The sequence below is a fragment of the Leuresthes tenuis genome, unplaced genomic scaffold (genome assembly GCF_036924035.1).
Source record: "Leuresthes tenuis unplaced genomic scaffold, fLeuTen1.0.hap1 SCAF_7, whole genome shotgun sequence".
In the NCBI taxonomy this organism is placed as follows: Eukaryota; Metazoa; Chordata; class Actinopteri; order Atheriniformes; family Atherinopsidae; genus Leuresthes; species Leuresthes tenuis.
In genome coordinates this window covers 17,431,911-17,452,761 of record NW_027325361.1, presented here as the reverse complement: position 1 = coordinate 17,452,761, position 20,851 = coordinate 17,431,911, and the positions used below count along the sequence as shown (strand labels likewise).

At 43.3% G+C, this 20,851-nt stretch overlaps 1 protein-coding gene across 4 annotated transcripts in view; it reads right to left on the bottom strand.

Annotated features, from left to right (window-relative positions):
- Positions 1-20,851, bottom strand: part of tle2b (TLE family member 2, transcriptional corepressor b) — a 70,526-nt gene that overhangs the window by 8,568 nt on the left and 41,107 nt on the right. For 3 of the 4 annotated variants that reach the window (XM_072389611.1, XM_072389612.1, XM_072389614.1), the window contains 10 exons: positions 15,000-15,062; positions 13,467-13,541; positions 11,093-11,273; positions 9,857-9,873; positions 7,766-7,906; positions 5,720-5,773; positions 2,486-2,653; positions 1,940-2,099; positions 1,176-1,345; positions 778-854 (listed from right to left, as the gene is read on the bottom strand). In XM_072389611.1, the coding sequence (XP_072245712.1) occupies positions 778-854; positions 1,176-1,345; positions 1,940-2,099; positions 2,486-2,653; positions 5,720-5,773; positions 7,766-7,906; positions 9,857-9,873; positions 11,093-11,273; positions 13,467-13,541; positions 15,000-15,062 (1,106 nt within the window). The remainder of the gene's footprint in view (positions 1-777; positions 855-1,175; positions 1,346-1,939; positions 2,100-2,485; positions 2,654-5,719; positions 5,774-7,765; positions 7,907-9,856; positions 9,874-11,092; positions 11,274-13,466; positions 13,542-14,999; positions 15,063-20,851) is intronic. The other variant, XM_072389613.1, reaches the window with a different exon arrangement.

Here is a 20,851-nt window from a genome sequence, read left to right as displayed (position 1 = left end):
TGAAAACAGAGAGATACGAGTAGATACACACAATTCGTCAACAACCGAGCAGATGTGAGTGTGAAAGTTGTGAAGTCTGGATACGCTATAATAGCCTTGAAACTCTGATAATATTTGTTCAAATTCGGGCAATTACTGAGCTCAGAGTAGCTGTGGGCAGGAATGCATAATGGCTGATTGTATTACAGGGCAGAGTCTGTGTGGCATTGCTAACGGCTGATCAATACTGTAGCGGCTGGAAGCCAGGGCTGTTTTATAATTTCAAATTAGCAGCGCATGAATGAACCGCTGCTCAGAAACAACCGACAAAAACAGCACAATTCTCAAGTTGACGAGACAAAGAGTGCAAAAGTGTCTTAGTATGTTTCCACTATGGAGGCCTTTCAGGTGTTACACAGGGTTAATGTTGTGTCTAAAGACAAAAAAAGAGCAGGCATGACTCATTTGGATCCAAATGTTTTTTTTTGGATCATCGCAGAGTAAGTTTTTAAGTATTTGAGGTATGTGCAATCATCTGTATCCAAGTAGTTCCTTAGCTCAGCTTTTAGTTTTTAATCAACACCAGCTGAACAGAAAATTGACGGTTTAACTGCCACCTCTAAGTGATGAATATACAATATTGCAAGTATCCATGCGAAATGTATGCGTACATACATAATGAGAAATAAGCCTGGGTGAGTGGGCGAGTGTATGCTTCACTCCACAACTTTCAGCGTTGTTTAAATAAAAACACTCTGAAACATTCTTTTTCTGAACAACTTAGGAGCTTTAACTTACGGCTTGCCACCAGAGGAGCCGGGGAGAGAGGAGGACAGCCCTGTGGCCCTCAGGTGAGACCGAGAGTCGTACCCCACCTGGGAAAAAGGAGCAGAAAAACGTTTACAGCCACGATTCAGCAGATGTAATCGGCATGTTGGAGAAAAGGGTAAAGCAGGTTCTCTGAGGCGACTCGCTGCAGAGCTCCTCTCCCCTGCAAAGTTTGCCCTCCACAACAGTGAATCAGAGAATGTAAAAAGGCAAGACAACTAAGAGTATATAATTAATGCACTGCTCTTATACCGACAAGGCAGAGTCAATTCATAATGTATTTCAACAGTGGCATCGCTGTCAGACTGGGTTGGATCAGAGCTATAAATCAAACCTTGACAGAGAAGAATAATTTGGTGTTTGCTCACCATGGGGCTGCGGGAGTAGGCGCTGGCTGCTGCGCTGATTTGTGGGGAGAGAGTTAGAGCCCCTCCGAATCCCCCCGGGCTGGCCAGCTCCCCGTTCAGTCCTGCGTGGGACACCACGCCAAAATGAGCCGGGTATGAACCAGGGGGCACAGACATGGGACTGCGGAGAGCTGGGGAGGAAGGGAATACGCAAGGAGCGATTGAAGGATGGGACAAAAGAGGGAGAACCATGTACTGCACACAAGCACAAACACAGTCACAGAGGGGCTGAGAATAATGGAAAAACCTCCTGTTTCACTACACTTTGCTTCTACACCAAGTGATCAAGGTTGAGAGTTCCCGATGCTTGTATGGACCTCACTTCCACACCGGGAAAATTCACAAAACAAAACCCATAAATATATCACGAAAGTCTCGACGTCTGATTTATGAGTGAAAATACAACCAATCTCCAGCTGCGGTTGCAGATTGACGGCTTCGTATTAACATTGAGTGTGAAGCCCACATTATGTGAAACATAAACAGACAGTGTTACTGTTCATATGAGGTTGTCTTGATGGGCTGACATCTAGCTCTCATGCAAAATGAGAGGTGCTGAACAGCTTTTCACGCCTACGGTTCGCCATGCACAATAAAAGTTCCTACTTAAAAATAACTGAGAATGGATGAAATAAATCTGGCTCTCTTTGCTTTTTAGAAGCATGTAAAAAAGAACCCTGAGAAAACCTGTCTGTCTGTCTGTCAGTCAGTCAGGAGAGTCTCACCTAGAGGGTCTGCACTGGTTGCTGCTTTGCTGACCAGGCGAAGGCAGGACGTGCTGGGACCCGGAGCTCCTGGGGCCCCTGGAGCTCCTGGGGTAAGAGCTTCTCGTTGGGAAGGGGATGGGGTGCCGGATTTGGACGACGGAGACTGGGACTTGTCCATCTGTGGATATGTCAAACTATTAATATAACCACTTAGATTAATCTCATTGCTCACTCTAGGCTCCAAAATGATACTTTTGTTTGTTTTCATGAGTCTCAGTGAAAGGTGAAGGGTTTGTCTTGTTGGTGCAGGGAAAAGCTATTGTGACAATGGTTTAATATAACATGAAATAGTTACGATAAATACTCATTTAAGAGGCATCAGAAATGATCCAGCTAAGGGTACGAGGTGAAAAGAAATCCGCTTCATCGTCAAAGGAAAATCTCATTCAACATGTTAAAAAAAAACTTCAGAAATATACTGTTTTAGCATAACAGAAATACGACTTTTGCTAGTCAGCAGAGTGTGGGAATTCTCTATAAGGCTATTTACAGTGTGTGTCTTACCTGTGCAGGGTCCTTGGCTTTCCCTGGAGTGGGGCTGCGGGGGTTTGGCGTGGAAGGAGCCTCTCCTGTGCTTGATGAGCCCGGGAGCTCTTTCCTTAGGGTCGGTGCTCGGTCCAGCCCGTTCCCGTGCGGTGAATGTGGAGGGCTGCCGGCGGGAGAGTTGGGCTCCTGGGGGACAAATGAGATGAGAAAATTCTTCAATGTTCTACTTAGAGTCAAACAGCTCAGAATCCTTTCCTTACAATGTCAGATCACGCAATGATTTGGTTGCTCTCTCGCCGTTTACACCCTCAAAATGATGAAGTCGTGTCCCAGCATGTTTTCATGCATTTGTTTAATCAAGTGATTTATTAAACAAACACGCGCAAGCCTAATCACTTGCAAATATGGCGGTTGTTCCTTTGCTCCTGATTCCTGCAAATTGGATCCAACATAAACTCTGGTGTCACAGTCTGAATTCTGATTTGTGGGAGGACTGAGAGCTCAGGGAAGATTGCATGAAACAGTAGAGACTGTCACTGGTGCAGCAGTGTGTGGACCCAGAGATAATGTAGCTGTTACAGATGCTTTCATCACTGCAGCCACTGTCGAGCCAGTGCTGCCTCCCCCCAGAGCAGAGTGCTGGAGTAAGCACTTCCCTCTGGGTCACACTGATCAGCACAGACATTTTAGTACTTATGCGCACACACAGAGGTAAGCACGCACGCTTACAAGCACACACACACACAGATTTGCACGGTCTGCACATATTTACCTGTAAAGAAAAAGGCTTTTTGTATGCAATCCATGCTTAAACACACACATTTACATATAACACCCAAACACCCTTCCTCCTCCTTTCTTTCTTTACCCACATTTGTCAATTTTTTTTTATTTTTTTCCCCCCTCTCAGCTTTTGTACCAGTTTTCAAATCACACAAGAGACCAGCTCGGCTTTTTGTGCGCGATATCAAAATACAGAGGGCTTAGATGAAACATGTTTTGGAACACAGCGTGAAGTATTTAAAGAACTAAAACATTCCAGGGGCATAAACGGCTTTGCATATATTAAATGAGGCAGACTGCAGTTATCTAATGAGAGGAGGGAGGAGGAGGTGGAGCGGTGTGACAGCTGTGGAAAAGGAGGGAAAGAAAAGGAAGCGGTCGAAAGAGGGAAGAACCGAAGCTTCCAGAGTGTCGATGGAGGACAAAAATACACACAGAGGAGGTAGATGATAGATGATGGGTAAATGCATATGGAAGCGTCAGTGTGTGTGTGTGTGTGTGTGTATGTGTGTGAGCATGGTTCACAAGCAGAGAGCACAAACAGTGGCAGCTGATAATGAGCTTACACAAGAGCTCTTCCTATTTACAAGGAAACTGCAGCGGAAAGTCGAGCGAGCTGCATACCTGCTGACTCCTTTCACATTTCACAGATATGCATGCACACACACACACACACACACACACAATAAGAAGCACCAGAGCAAGCAAAGCAAAAACTATACAATTCAACATTCGTGTGTTGAAATGATTAGCTGGTTTGCTTATCTGCCACTGTCTCCGAGCTCAGTTTGCTCGAGTCAAACAAAACGCCACCGATTCTAGAACTCCTGCTTTTTAAATGGAAACGTTGCCATGACATGGGAATGAACATATTTGGGCTGTAGCTGTCTTATCTCGCACTGCAACTATTTTTAAACACTGTAAATAACAGTAATGATATGTCACTCTGAAACAATAATTGATCATTTCAGTCCTGTTGGGGTGTAAGACAATAATCATCTCTGCCAGCAAGCAACAGAGCAAGCATTCAGAGTCATCCAACTCTGTGCATTTGTGACTTCCTCTTAAACACTGTTTTGTGTTGGGTTTTTTTGTTTTTTTTTACGTATGCAGACATACACAACAGCTGTGTAAAGCCGTAGTACTGAAAGTCAGGCACACAGGATTATGCAGAGGATGGTGGCTGGTCTCAAGCTGTACCAGGCACATCTTTAGTTAGTCCCATGAGTAACACTGGTCCTCACAGTGCTGGTTTCCTGCTTTATTCATCTGCAGCACAGACGCAGAGAAACTCTGTTGAACAAAGTCCACTTGTCACTCGTAGCTTCTTTAAAAAAAAAAAAAAAAAAATCATGGATGTTATCTGTAACTGAGATGTACAGCTTTCACCTCAAGATGTTCCGGGGCTGTGAGGACATAAAAGTCTTGTGTGACCTACTTCGAGACTTCAACACGTTCCATGGCGAAGATGCAAACTGTCAGTAAACATTTCTAGTGAGGGTAGACTATTTTTGAAAAGATCTGAAGACAGTAAGTTGTCTTTAGATCAGATTTGATGACTGTTTACCTTTAGTAGGTACGGCAACGACCTTATCCCCTTTATAAGAGATGTTACTAAACTTTAAGCAACGTTTATATCATATTATATTCATTGTATAAGAAAAAAAAAGTATGTTTTTCTGTTGTAGAGGAGCTGAAGAAGCCTCTGACTGAACACACGCCATCGTTTGGTGATGATGTTTTATAAAGGGGGCACAGTGTTGTCCATTATGTTTAGTAACGTGTGCAGCACGCTTCTTTGCATGATCTGCAAAGAAGTAAAGAAGACAGGATCACAATTGAAGCTACACCACCTTAATATTATTCCTCAGTAATTATGAGGATAAAACACTGATGTTGCCAGCTGAGATCACAACAGTGTGTGTGTGTGTGTTAGGGATAATTACTTTTGCCACAAAATATTCAGTGGTTGCATGAGCTCATGCTGTATTCTTGTTTTGGGAGTGAAAACAGACCCAGTATAGAGGGTGGGGGTGAAACCCACCCCTATCTCAGACATTTTTGCAGCTATGACTCATCTTTGCCTCTGTGGTGTTTTTTTTAACACAACAATGAAATATGTTTTGCTCTTTCAGAAGATAAGGTTGATTTGGTTTCTCCGACATCTAAGCAGTTATAGCACAAGACTAACAAAGCAGAGTCTGCTTTCGGTCTTCACAGTCAACCAAAGCTGCCTGGCAGTCAGTGCTGAGCAGGTTGTATACAGTAAGTCTATCAGAAGTTTTATGCTGATGACAGCTGTTGCAGCCAACAGGGGAAACGATAAGAGTGAAACTTCAAACTATAAAACTGTAAAAATAAAAAGAATAAAAATTCTCCGTAGAGCTGAAGAGATTGGCAGAGGGATGGTAGCCAGTTTAAGAATAAGGGCGTCAAAGATCATCTAAATACTACAGTCTGGCCATTCACCTCATTAGAGACGTCCACCACAAGATTGTCCTCACTCTTGTCTCCATCACTGTCCTGAGGAGCAAAGAAGACACAAGAAATTAAACATATGATACGTCAAGAATGTTTGTTTTCACTCCGTCACCCACGCAGCCGAACAGCATCCTGAACATGTAGATAGAAAAGTTTAATAACAAAGACACACACAGCTGCGCAAGTGCACACCGATCGATATATCAATATCCCTGCCTGCTCTCTGCCTCCTTTCACTGTCTGTCCTCCATGCAACATTAAACACAGAGATACACTATACATTCTCACCAAATATCTACTCTTATACAAAATCTATTTCCATCTCTCACGGTCCCGCAGACACAAATTCTGCTCGTCTTTCTCCATCCATGGCACATTCCCTGCCCAGCCACCTCGCCATCTCTTTTCCTCTCGCATTTTTTTTTTTTCTTTTTAAGGGGTGAGAACGATGGCACTTCGTCACCATGGCAACCACACTTTGATGCGATCGTGGCCTGATATCAGTGTGTTGGGTGACATCACTATCCAATTATGCAAAACCAAAACAGGACAATGCCTTCAACCTATTCCTGGAACAAAAACAGCAAAGAGAGACAGTCACACAAACAAGATGGAGGGGGGAGAGAGGAACAAGCTGAAGGACATGTGACAGAAAATAAAAGATTAAAGAAGGAGTTCAAATTTAAAGAGAACAGGGATAAGACGGAGAAGGAAAAGCAGAGAAAATGAGAAACGAGAAGAAGACACAGAGAGATATAGATGAGCAAAAGGTGATCTGAGAGAGAGACGAGAGGTGAAATACAGCCAGACAGACATAAAGAGAGGAGAGAGTTTCAAAGAGCAAGAAACTAACACTGTTTGTTCCCGCTCTGGACTAATGGAGAAGATTTGGGCTGTTGTTGTTGATGCCAAACTGATTTGCTGGAGGCCTTCTTGCACAGACAGGCTCCTTGTGTCAATCAATCCTCCAGACTGCAAACACACAGCCATCTAATTCATTACAGCTATCTGCCTTGGCTGTCTCTCCTCTGGCATTACATCCCCTCTGGCTGCTTGCTCTTCCCCACCGGACCCATCCAAACCAAACACCGCTCTAATTGGCGATGGGCTCGAAACTTCCTGTGTGGCCTATAGCTTCATAGGCAATATCATGCGTACACAACCACACACATATATAAGAGGGCTTCATGCCATCTCTGGAGTCTTTTAGGGGGGGTAATTAGTTAAATAATGCTTTTGTGCACACAAGCACAATGCTAATTCCATATAAAATGAATGATTTCCATGTTTATATCTTACATTTTTGGAGGTTCATTGCTATCCTTAAATCAAAAGCGTAGCTTTTTGATTTGTGAGCATTAATCTTTGTTTTCATGCCCAGATATTCAACTGCACTCCCTCAAAACTCTGCCCTTACACTCAAAGTCCCTGCTTGTGTCAAGATATGCTCTGCTTCCCCTCAAAACTGTTTTTCTGCTCTCAGATTCACTGCTGCTTATTAACAGTGAATGGACTACAGAGATATAGTGCTTTACTAGTTTTGCTGACCACTCAAAGCGCTTTTACATTACAAGCCCCATTTACACGCATGTTGACAAAGCATTTCTAAGTCTGTGCAAATTTCGTTTGAGCCATTGTAATCCTTTTATGTCCATCTCACACACACTCGCACATCAATGAACGCGTTGGAGGCAAGGTGGAGTTCGATGTCTTGCCCATTGAAAATTCGAAATGTGGACCGAGGACGCAATGGATCGAATCACTGACCAACTGACTGGCACATGACCACTCTAATTCCTGAGCCGCAGCTTCCCCAAATGCCCAGCGCTCCGATTTGAAAAAGGATCTTCCACCCTATCCTGCGCTCCAATCTCCCGCTCGTTCAAGTCAAAGTGGATCCTTGGGCAAGACATTAAATGTGGATGTTGATGGATGAATGTGGCCTGTGATGTTGAGCACTTTGAGACAAGCTAAATACTGTAAATTTACCCTTTGGCCTAGTTCATCCGGGACAAAGACGCATAACATACGTACATAGGAGTGTGGCGGGAGGGGCTCTTTGTCCTCGCAGCGCCTCCTCTTGGCCTCAGCTCCTCCCTGCGAGGAGGAGTATCCTCCTGATGGGCCCTGGCGCTCCTCTGTGGGCTGGCTGTCTGTTGAGGACACTGACTTACTCTGAAGGAGGACATGGACACAAAAAAAAGTATCAGAACTGTCTCACATCATTGCAGCAAGAGCAGGTGAAAAAAAGAGCGACGGCATTAACGTTCACATTGAACTCTTGTGTTTATGAGCACAGCTAAATAAAAACATACAGGATAAACACATCCGGTCCTACTTTACATGTAATGGTGCACACACACACACACACACACACACACACACACTCACAGTTAGAACAGCAGAGGTAAGCACAGGTTAAGCCGCAGTCACAGTAGCACACAGGACAGCCTTTAAAGCTAATTAGTGCTCTGCCCTCGGCACACCAGTCCTCATGTAAAATATGACTCTCATCATTGGGTAATAAAGCTGTGCAGCCATATTTACAACGTGGCCTGTCCTGGTTCTCAGTGCAAGAGAAATCCGATCGAAGCACTGTGTTGTGTTTGTGTTGGGGTAAGGACAAGAGGTTCGGTATGGGCCACTTGTCATTCTCTGTCCCCTTGTGGGGAGGACAAGAACATTGAGGGTTTAGTGAGTCCCACAGGAAGGAGCCCACAGAAACTAAAGAAAGGAGCACAACAGACGGGAGAAGAAACCGTACAATGGACCTCAGTGAACAAACTTCCCTCGTCCTTTTCTCTCATCTACAGACTTGTTTTGGTCGTGCGCCCTCATCTCCCCCCGTTAATTCAGAATTCTAACATGTTTTATCCAAGCGTGGCTCTCTGGTAAATGCTAGTTGATGTGCGTGCCTTCTCTCTCTCTCTCTCTCTCTCTCTTTCCTTCTTTCAGAAAGGCAGTAATGCTTGAATAAATTCTACACAAATCTGAACTCATGAGAGAAATACAGTTTTCTCGGTGCATAACAATCAGCTTTGTGTTTCACAGTTAAATTATGCTAAGGGTTTCATTGTGGATAGAGAGCAGGGGGAGGGAAAGTAAAGTCAGCAGTGCTCTTAAATCATTTTAATTTCCCAATAAAAGCCAGAACGAAGACTTGCCGACTATTTTAAAATTCTCGTCTTTTTCCTCTTTAAACTCTTTTGGGTTTTTTTTTTAACCAAAAATCATTGAAACAACAACTAAGGTAAACACTACGTTGTTATCTCTGCTCCCTGCCTGTTTACTGTAGCTACCAGTGCACAGAATGAGCGATCATTAGGAAACTGTTGTGGATACTGAACACATGCAGACTGTGAAAGCTCACTTTAGATGTCAAAGTGCGTCTCCTCTTTGACAAACATAACATTACATACAACAAGACTCAGTCATTTATTCAGAGTGAACAGCATTCTGGTTTCCTGGTACACTGATTTCTCTTCACCACAGCAATGGCGGCTGTGCAGCTGTATATTCAATAGTAACGAATGTCACTCTAGACTGGGCTGTGGCGGGAAACATTAAATCAAACTGGATGTCAGTGGGCTGTGAGGAAATATCAGATAGTTCTTTCAACAAATATATTGCAGATATTCCAAATCACGTCATGTGAGGCGTTTCCATCTCTAGTCGAGTGAAAGTTTCTACAAATGCTGAACTGCTTTGGACAGATTTTGCAGTCAACTTGGCTATAATCCTTTCAGTTGTTCTGTTAATCTTCTAGATTACCAGAAGATTTGTAGCGCTGACAAACAAACAGTTGCTTGTTCCTCTATTCCCTCAGTTTACGCGCGCGCCCCCCCCGGTGAAGTGAGGAGAGCGCGACAGAAGTGTGATATAGAAAACCTTGAGAAGCTCAAGGTTGATGGGGATGTGCAGCCATTGTGCTGATGTCGATCTGTGATGCTCCTGGCAGAGTTCCAGCCATACACTGCCCATTTTTTCTGTTTTTTTTGTTTTCCAGAGGCCACTTCTCTGTGTGTCTCACTTTCCTTCAGTTTATCACTGTCGCACAAGCACGCACAATGAAATGTGGGCGTACAAAACGCTTACATCAATGTTCACACACGCACAGCTACTCACCCTGCTGGGTGCTCCCTCTGGGTTGGATCGGGGCGGAGGAAGGGAAGGCAAGAGAACAGAGTAGAGAAAAGAGAGAAAGTTTGACGTCAGTCCAGATAGTAATAATAACAACAAAAGCCCAGTGTCAGCCAAGGTTAGGCTGAACTGCGACTGCTCCCCTCTAATAAAGATACAGACCTGCTATTGTGCCAGATTCCAGTCTCCTCTCCCTTCTGTATTGCCCTCTTTCTGTTCTCCAACCACACAAAGCTCGCTGTCTTCTCCTACTGCCTCATTTACTATCTTTTCCTTCTCGTATGTAAGAACAGAAACGCATGCAGCTGCAGACACGCATAAGCTTTTCCACAGATTTTTAACATGACAATATGAGAACACTGGTCTCTCTATATTTCACTCTTCCTATCCTCACCAATTTCTCCTTTTTTCCTGTTACTAGCTCAGTGTATTTATGAGAAAGTCTCTGTTGGCTCAGAGCCTGAAACAAAGATAAGATATTCTATCAAGGGTGAATGGAAGTTCATGGGGAGAAAGCATTTCTTCTGCATTTACACAAGCACCACGAATACATCTGTCCACATTATGACCCAAATATAAAGAACAAAGTTCAAATACAGTCCAGAAGGTGAGTTTCTGAACCAAAAAGCTCTCAAATAACGTGTAGCATTGCTTTGCATCTGATCTAAACTGATAAAAAGTCATCTATGTTTATGCTGCAGCTGCCACAGTTTGTCTCCACATTCTATGCATGAAATAAATACAATTTAAATAAATACAAAAAGCAGTGAGAGCAGAAACACACGCATGTAAAATCTAAATGAATAAAAAGTGCAATAACGTGCAAATTATTTATATATGCTCACTTCAAATTCAGCACCAGTAGCACACTGCAAAAGTCACAGCAGGGGCATGTTTACCACAGTGTTGCATCATTTCCTTTTTGACAACACTGTAAGCATTGGGGAACCGAGGAAATCAATAGGTTTAGTTTTGAGAGCAATCCTTTTGCCAGTCTTGCCTGATGTAGGATTTCAGCTACTCAATAGCAAGGGTCCGCTGTGTGGTATTACTGCCAAATGATTTCAGTAGCTGCGGACCGAAGGTTGGCCAGTTTTGCACCAAGATTCTGTCTATATAGCGATACTGCTGTAATGTGTGTGTAATGTGGCTTGGCACTGCCTTTCACTGCTTGCCTAGAATTGAGATTTAATCCTGTAGAATTAAAAGTTAAATCGTTACCTCTGAGATGTTCAGGGTCAAGATGATTGCGCTCATCTTTGGAGGCAAGGTGGGCTGAAACCCCCAAGGCGCCAGTCAGCGCCAGAAGCCCCGAGCCCCCTGCACCCAGGGAAAGGCCTGATGGGTGTGGCGTCAAGGGGATGCCGGGAGCGTGGTGAGACAGGTGCTGGAGCTGCTGCTGCTGTGGCCACAGGGAAAGAAGGGAATGGGGGTCGGTTGCATAAAAAGGGAGTAGGTGGTTAAGAAGAGACAGGATAAAGAAAAGAATTAACAAAAATAAGCCATAGAAAGTGACAAACAGCAAATGAGAGGAGAGAAGTTAGGGGGGTGGTGCATGGTGCTTGGATAAAGGAGTGTGAGAGAAACTTGAGAGATGGAGAAAGTGAATGAAATGAAATCCACATGTGAGAGGATATTAAGATGCTGGTAGATAGGATGCGAATGAGATTAAAGGATTAAAAGGTGAGCGGGACACCAAGGATGAGAAGCAAGGACAAGGATAGAAGGGGAGAAGAAAATTTAACAATCAGGATTCACAGGAAAAAGACAGGCAAAAGGGATGGAGCGCAAGAAGTATATGAAAGAACAAGAGTTGGAGAAAGCAGCAAGGTACTGAGGCAGAGGGATTTATTATAAAAGAGAGGCGGGGGGGGCAGAAAATGGTCATGGTAAAACAGAGAGCATAAGAGAGGGAAAAAAGTGTTTGAGTCGGCGAGCAAATGATGAGAGAAACAGGGAGAAATCATGGAGGCAGTGAAAAGCGAAGTAGACTTAGATGAACAGGGAGGACAATAGAGAGCGTAAATGAGTGCAGTAGAAAAAGGAAGGAAAGTGTGCAGCACAAAGAGTAAAAGATAGGACCAAAAAACAAAAACAACGGGACAGGAGAAATGAGGACACGGCAAAAGTAAAATGAAGAGAATCATCAAAGATTATGTGGAGGGCTGGATGGGAACATCCGGAAGGAGAATGCAAACATATGGAAAAGAGAGTGGAGAGCAAAGAGGCAGCTACAGATAAAGAAAGGCTGTTATCCTGAGGGGAGCATTACGATGTGTTTCATGTGTTGTTTTGTCAAGGTAGCACATTAGACACACATACACACACGTAAGAGCACACACCTTGGAGGCAACAGTGTTTGTAGAGCTGGGAGGAACAAAGGGCTTTAAGTAGACGGTAATGTGATCAGAGCTCTGACAAGCTGCGGAAAGCCCCGTCTACCACAGCACTGAGGAGCATCGCCGTGTTTGGGTGAGCTCATAGCTACGCCATACAGTTATCCGTCTATATGAGCGACAATATGCGTCAGGGAAAAGTTGTTTCAGTACATGACGTTGTGTTTGTGCGCGTGGTGGTTTGCATAAAGTTGAGAAGTGCTGACCACAAAGGGCAGATAAACAAAAAAAAAAACACATCAGCACAGAATTCTCTAAAATGAGCAGTAATTAATGATGCAGAGTATCATTGTCGCGCAGTAAATTCACATCGGTATGAGCGGTGTTCTGAAAAGGTTTTTTAACTCTAAAACAACTCTTTTCTTTCTTTTAAACACAAATTGTTCATCAGCAGTCTTAACAAAAAGTAAAAGTATCCCTAACTGAGGAGTGAATGGGGGCAGGAAGTTCAAGGCTCAAAAAAACCCAAAACAAACTATCCAATCAGAGATAATGGGCACCCTTTCCTTCGTCTGCTGTTGCACGTTTTCTTCTTCAGGCTGTGTTCTTGCTCCCACAAAAGAAGGTGTTTGATGCCTCATTTGACACCACTTCCAAACAAAACTAAGTTACTTAAGTTAAGAGGAACTGATATTCATTGACAAAATATGTTTAGGCTACATAAAAAAAATTATTGTAAAAAATAAGCAAAACTGCCACAAGAGATAGATACTGATCAAAAATAGTTTTAGAAATTAAAAGCAGCCTGCTGCACATTAAAAAATATTAAATTTCTTAAACTTAAAACCAATAGAATACTTTCTTCTAATCTGCCAATCTGTAATCTAAGATGCAATATCATCGGTGGAAAGAAAACCAGACTTGTGCAGCAAATAAGAACCGATGACCAAACTCACCATGGTGACCTAAAAGCGGGTTATGTGTTCAGTGCAAGTCACCATGGTGATCCTGGCAGGTTAAAAGCAAACAACCTTTTGTGACACTGCAAACTCTGATTTAAGGCTCAACAAGGGCTGTAGCTTGAGGTTTATCAATCTCACTTCAAACTGTCCCCATAGAGCCTGTATAAATCAGACTGTAAACACCCTGATAGATGGTTAAGAAACAATTTATTAGTCATTTAATTCAAACATCTTTGGCAGATGAGTGTGTCCGTGTGTGTGTAGGCGTGTTTGTGCTGATGAATGGAGGTGACTCACCCCGATGATAGCATTGAGCTCAGCCATGGTGACCTGCTTGGCCCTCTCCACCGCTTGGACCACCTGTTGCTGATGCTATATAAACACAAATGGACACAAGTGGCACAACATAAGCACAGAATATACAGACAAACACGCTTTCAATGCCCCTGAGAGATAATGGGTTCGACTCTAGAATTACTCAAGCTGTAAACACAATGCTTATAACATGAGAAAGTCTTTTTTTTTTTTTCTTTTAACCTTTCTTAACAAGTTTGAAAGCCTGGATTAAGCAACCGCACTTTCACACGAACACAAACGAGCACACAAGCTGACACTTATGCGGATCTGCGCATGCTATACTATCCCAGTTCTGTTTAAATAAACGCCGAGCTAATCAGTCAATCAAACGCAAACGTACACGTGTGCGCCAGCGCGTCGCACAGTGTTGATATTGATCAAAGTGACAGAGCTGTGACCTTGCTGTCTCCAGGTAGCACAGCCATCGATGCGCATGCACACTCTGAGACAAACAGAGGTGTCTGCAGCGCCGCGTCTCCACGCGCACACATTCGATGAATGCTCACTCGTGTCGAGTAAAAAAAGAATCACACACACAGTGTAATGAAGCCAAAATAAGGGTCTACTTTCGTTTAATCAGTTTCGCTCGGAGACAGAGCAATAATTCAACAATAGATTAATCCTCAGCAATTCTGCTCCTTTTATTTATCACAATCTTAACCAACAGACAGAAACTGAACTGCAGCTTCCAAGAGTGCTTATTGGAAGCAAAACACACATGCAGAAGTGGTGCTAACGTTAGATAAGAGGGCCCAGAGCACTTTTAAGGAATTATTACACTCACTATAACCATAATGGGATCTAAATGTTCTGAAAACAACATAGTTCATTACTCTCAGAGTCGGAGTGCCTTTGTCATGAAATCCAATATAACTCGCTCAAAAGAAATCATTTAATCTACAGGACAACATTTGAAGCGTGTGGCGCTAACGACATATTTACACAGAGACGGAACAGAAGCCGCGATGCGTCAGCCCTCTCAGCTCATAAAAGTTTCAGCAATTATTCCTAATAATAAAAGAGTTGAGATCTATTCAGTTGGTCTTTCAGAATGTAAAGTGGCTTCACTCGTGCACAGTATCTAATAGCACTGATGCTGATGCTGTGATCAAAACATCTTCGGACTCAGAGCTGTTGACTGATTTGCTTTCCCGTTTGACCACAGAGAGAGGGCGACAGAACTCATCATCTGCCGAAATAGTTGACAAGAGAAAGTTAACGAGCTGGGCTTTCATTGATATCCCCGCTATTGCAATCTTTCAATTTGGATAGGAGTCGTTTCAATTAACACATTTAGGTCGCAAATTAGAGCCGGTGTTTAGCATCTACACCTTTTAACTTGCTATAACCGCTATAAATGGTAGACCCACATTTTGTTGTTGATAGTCCCGAGGTGTTAATAGATGAGTCCTCTTTAGGTGTGTGTGTGTATTTTGTGTGCCCGAGAGTGCGTCTGGCAGCAGTGACACTTACCTCCTGAGAGAGGAAAGGGATGATCTGAGCACAGATGGCACTGAGACGCTTGACAATCTCCGCCTGTGATGGAAAGGGAGACAGAAGGAGAGAGAAGTGGATCTACAATCATGTTGCATATTGTAAGGTGATGACTACACAATGAACACAGAGCATGTGATACACCTTTACAGCACATTAGGCTCATGTTGCATTCAAACACGGTCTTAATGAATGAGGTCTGTCAGCGATGACTCTATGAGGCTGAGAGAAGATAAATACACGGGGATGTAGGAGTGAACAGCACAGGTGGAGGGATGGAGTCAGTGTTTGAGCACCAGTCTTCGTGTGATTTCACTCAGCCTCACACGTTCTTATCCACTTCAGTATTTCTATGTCTCTCACCTTCACCCTCAAACCTAAAAACATACTGGAGAACAAGCAGGCAGACACTCATAAAGAGCAGCTCAGCTTATTCAATGTCCTTCTATTTGTCCATTCCATGAAACTCAAAGGATTCTTTAAAAAATTTTTTTTTTAAAAATCCCCTTTTCTCGGTTTGAACATTGTGAGGACCGCCTCAGATTCTTTACCTCCATCCATTCACTCAGGCACACAGTAAAACAAGCCATCCTATCAATACTGTGCCTGCACACATTATACCAGCACACACAAACACATTAAAACTAGCGCACACACTCTCGCTGTGTCTTGCACACACACTGAACCTCTGCAGTGTGTCTAATTCTATCTGTCTGAGTGCCCTCAGCCTCATTTTGTTCTCTTCTTCACTCAGCCGTTCTCTCTTTTTCTACAACAGCTCTCACACTGAGCCATTATTACCCTATTCATCCTCTTCCTCCCATCCCTCTCCCCCATCTCTCTCATCTCCCTCCCCTTGCTTGCTCGCTTTGTCTGGTTTTCTGCCATCTTTCTACTTTCTACTTGTCTATATCATTTTCTTTCCCTCTATTAGAATTTATCCTCTTTCCTTTCCCTCAGCTGCCCTTTTTCTTCCTGTGCATCATCAGTTGCTCTCAGTAGTCCCCCCCCCCCCTTTTTTTTTTTTACTTCAATGTCACACTTTACCAGCGACATGGCAGGATTTTCTCTGTTCTTCCTCCCTCTACCCATCTTGCTTTCTCTCTGTATCACTCCATCCTCACTGGCACATGTTCCTGCCACTTGAGGATGTAGGAGAGGAAGAGAGAAAGCCAGCAAAGGAAGCAATAGAGGGCAGTGCAGTGATTGACAGGGCTGTAAACACCATCACACAAAGGCTCTGAAACCCACGCACACACAGGCGCAGGCCAACCTGTCAGCTCTGTTATGTGCACAGAAACAGCCTCGCATATCATACATGTGTCAATGTATTCATGAATGGTAGGTGACTGTGCCTAAGCTCCTCTGTGTGTTGTGTATATTCCCTATGCAAGCACAATGGGTGTCTGTGCCTGTGTGTCGACCACAAGATGGAAGTGAGATGCAAGTGGTACCTGCTTGGCTAAACCGTACCCTGCTGCGTTTCAGTCGTTTCTGCTATTTCTGGTTGCAGCTGGAAATAAAACAAGGTAATCAGCGCTCACGTGGCCTGTGTATAAATACAGTGCAGAGCGTCACTGTTGACACCAACAATGATGCACTGGGTGGTCAGGTTACAGCTCTTTTAACAAATACATCTGTTTTGTTGTTTGAGATTGAACTGGCCAAGTCTGAAAATTGCATTAAGGTTTTCGTATCTGTGGGAAAAAAAACAAACCCAAAAAACCTGACAGTTCGGGGGAAATGGGAACAACAAAATGCTCAAGCCTGCATAAACCATCATACTCGCACACAAACAGCTGCTTGTGAACTGGTTCACTATCACTTACTGTTGATTTGACATACAGTACTGTGCACAAGCCTTAGCCACCCCTTATTTCTTTATATTTGACCACCTTTATTCTTCAACACAGCCTGAACCATCTTAGACGAGCTTTCTTGAAATTTCCTTCGGTATTGATGCGAGTGTGGATGGTTGTTCGTTTCATTTGTCTCCAAGGCGACCTGTTCAGGGTGTACCCCACCTTTCAACTGATGGCAGCTGGGATAGGCTCCTGCCCCCCTGCGACACTAAATTGGAGTAAGCAGGTATAAAAATGGCAGGATGGATGGATAGTCTTCAGGAATAGTTCTCCAGGCTTCCTGAAGGACATATCAAAGCTCTTCTTTGGATGTTGGCTGCCTTTTCTTCCGTTCTCTGTCAAGATGATCCCACACTGCTACAATGATGTGGGGCTCTGTGGAGGATTCATCACTTCATGAGACCTGTTTCCATTGATTTTCTGTCCAGTTCTTGTGTCATTTGGCATACCTCAGCCCTTTCTCCCCACTTCCCTTCCTTAGGAATGGCTTCTTGACAGCCATCCTTCCATGGAGACCATTTCTGATGAGGCTTCAGCGAACAGCAGATAGATCAACTGAAGGGCCAGATACATCTCTCAGGACCCGTGTCAGTTCTTTGCTTTTTTTCCTCCCATTTCTTAAGGACATCAGTTGCAGTAGTATTTTTTTTAGGCCCATCACTTTTGTCACAAAAATACTATTTTATGATATTTAGATAGCAATCTTTGGCAAATTTTATAGAGGCAGCAAAATAAATGGGAAAAAAAATTGTGTCTTAGCAACAGGCTACTAGTAACACAGTGCCTAAAAGTACCTTTTAAAATGGGTTCTTTGGTAAGATCTCTCATGTACAGACAAAACGCCAGTTTATCCCTTGAATTGGGCGCCTTTTTATGCTTAGGTAGGTAATAGGTTAGTGTTAAGTGGCTATTCAAACACTCATTCCTTTAAAAATGATCAGGTACAAGGACAAGACTGGAAGAAAAAAAAAATGAGCAAGCAGCCAATGTTCAAAGAAAAAACTAAAATAGAAAACCTGGAGAACTTTTGCTCAAGACCACTTTAGAAGATAACAAGAAGGTCTATGTCCTTGGAAGCTAAATATAAAGACATGAGGAGTGGTTCAAGGCTTTTGCACAGCACTTTACTTTGAGTCACTCAAATGTTTCATCCAGTTTGAATGAGCAAAACTCCTCCAGTTACATCTCTGCAATCATACCAGATCGCTTCCTACCAAACAACAGCCCACAGGTTGATTCTGATGACCTGGCTCAGCTATGGCAGGAAAAGAAAAAGCAAAAAAAAAGCTTATTTTGTAAAGCATGGCAGATAAAAGTCCAAATAAAGAATAAAGTCAGTGAGAAGTGAGAACAGTGTGTAGTGATTTGTGATGTGGGTTTAAAATCACGGTTATGAATTGCAATTCCACCACAAAAGATCATCACCACGTATCATTACCATGTATTCTGAATTAAAGTTCAAACACATAAACTGCAATCAATCTGCACGCAAGCAAAGTGTTGAAGAGTCAAGGGGATTGACCTTTAGTGCATGTTATTGTCCGTCTCTGTCCACTGCTCCTGTTTAATAAAGGCATAAAATGTCCAATATATATTTTGTGCTGTGCTGAGGCAGTCCAAGTTGAACCAGGTGTCAGTAACAACAAGGCTTCATTCCAGAGCCGGCCAAAGCTCAGCCACCAGGGAGTACTGGCAAAGACTGGCCGGATGGAGGGAGGAGTGGATGGGTAGATACAAAGCAAGAGGGAGAACTTGTCAATAAACACCTGAGGGCAGATACGCTGCCAGCTGGCATGGAAACAGATAGTGACAAAGAGAGAGACAGGGAGGATCAACATGAAACACGTCCAGCACGGGTGAGAGAGAAAATATGGATTTTCGAGCAGAAGAGCAAAAAATTTCCCCCAATACTGAGATACAATACTTAAATGAGACAAAAAACAACAAAGACAAAAAAAGAGGAGGACGACTGCAAGACAAGGACGACCTGTACCAGCGGCTGTGGTGATATTAGCCCGTCAGAGCCTGAATGACACACATTCACACACACGCTCCGTGGAAGAGGGCGTCCGCCGTCACATTAGATCAGTGACAGGATGACGGTGATAAACAGCAAAACATTTATAGGATGGCCGGGTCTGGTTGCTGCATAATGATGCAACCAGAGTTGTGTAAAAGATAATGCACATTAATATACTGTTCAATGTATCAAGACCTAGCTCAGTTAAAATAAATGACATTGTGCAGACAGCACTGTCACCTCATAGCAAGAAGGTTCAGAGTTTGGAACCTCAGCTGTGGGAAGTTTGCATGTTCCTCCTGTCCGTGAGTGGATTGTCATGCATGTTAGATTAAGTGGTGGTTTCAAAAGGTCTACCCTGAACAGAACCCCCCTAGCAAACTTTGAACGGGTGTTATACAGGTATAGAGAAAGGATGGATGTCACCTGGTCCAGTCAACCCCATGACAGTGAGTAATAATAATAAGCCTCAGGTTAAAATAAAAAAAATATCAATTGCAGCTTAAAACACAGAATGATTTACAGATGTATTCATTAATTATCCCATGGAGTGAATTAAACTATAATGAGTAGTTCAGCAACAGTTGAAAGCTTTGGGAACATGAGCAGCGAAAGCGCACCGTGCTTTCTGTCCCGTCAGATTGTTGGAACGGTACATGAAGGTGTCAATACACATTATGGTGTGGCCTGAGCCGAAGTGTGGACTGAGATGCATGGACTCTGCCATGAAAATGAACATGAACAGCCCATTCTGTTAAATGTGACTGCATACATGGGAAGAAGGACTGTTTTTGGCTTTCATCCACAGAAAACACTGTTGCAGTTACTCTAAACAGAATTATCCAGAATCAACTAATGCCCTCAAATTGATCCAATGTTTTAGCTAATCTGTGTTCTTAACACAATGGCAGTAATGTCGAAGACCCAACTCTTAAATCAAGCTATGAGCAAGGATTTAGGGAGACAGTTTGTGGCTGAATAGCAACAGCTCAAGCAAGCGTGTGTCTAGTCCAAAATACATGCATGTAAATTCAGTGTTACGGTAAAATACAGGGGATGTATTTCAAATGAGGTAAACAGACAAAGTTAAAGGATTTAATACAGAGAGCCGCAACAGATGGTGATTATATATCTGTTGTGCCGGTTTATTAGTATATCTACAATTAGTGGGCATCAAGAAAGAACAGAAAAATATTACTCAAATAGGCAGAACGAAGGTTCCAACAATAAATCCCTCTTTGACTCAATATTTAGCACCTCGCATTTAGAAAAAGGAAGAGGCAGCACAATGGGAGTTGTGCTTCTCAAACAGGTGGAATTCTTCAGCGTTTTAGCTAACTTCCATTCACTGTTCACGCCTGCTGCTCTCCTCTCCACCCACATGTTTAACGCCGCAGATCAAACGCAACACGTTCCTGCCTGTTCTGTAAAGGCCGTCAAAAAGCTGTCTGCAAAATGTGGCAAATGATTATCCAAACTAGGGATGGTCGAGACAGGTGGGGTAAATGATTCGCTGGTGTGTAAAACCACAAAAACAAGCCGTCGCAGACTCTGCATTTGAAATTTATTCAAACTGATGATCCAGTGAAAATAATGAGCCTGATTGATAGCGCAAAGGCAAGGCTTGTTGTTACTGTAGTAGAAGCTGCTGCCCCCCCCCCAACCATCTGTTTTGTAAGAATGACAGGGCACACTGCATTGTGCGACTGTACCTCCACCTGCCGGCTCGGAAGAGGTTCAATATAATCTATGAAGACTATACAGCTTTCTAATGAAGATATGAAATGCAACTTACACTCTTGACATTAAAGCGAACTTTCGCCTGAAACAAAGGGGAAACCACCTCCCGGTGAAAGTGCAGCATTGTGTTTGGCTGCCGAGCATGACGGCGGGCAACAGTGACCGTGTTCGTCTTGCCAGCGGAGCTCGGTGAATCTGAATGTGATGAG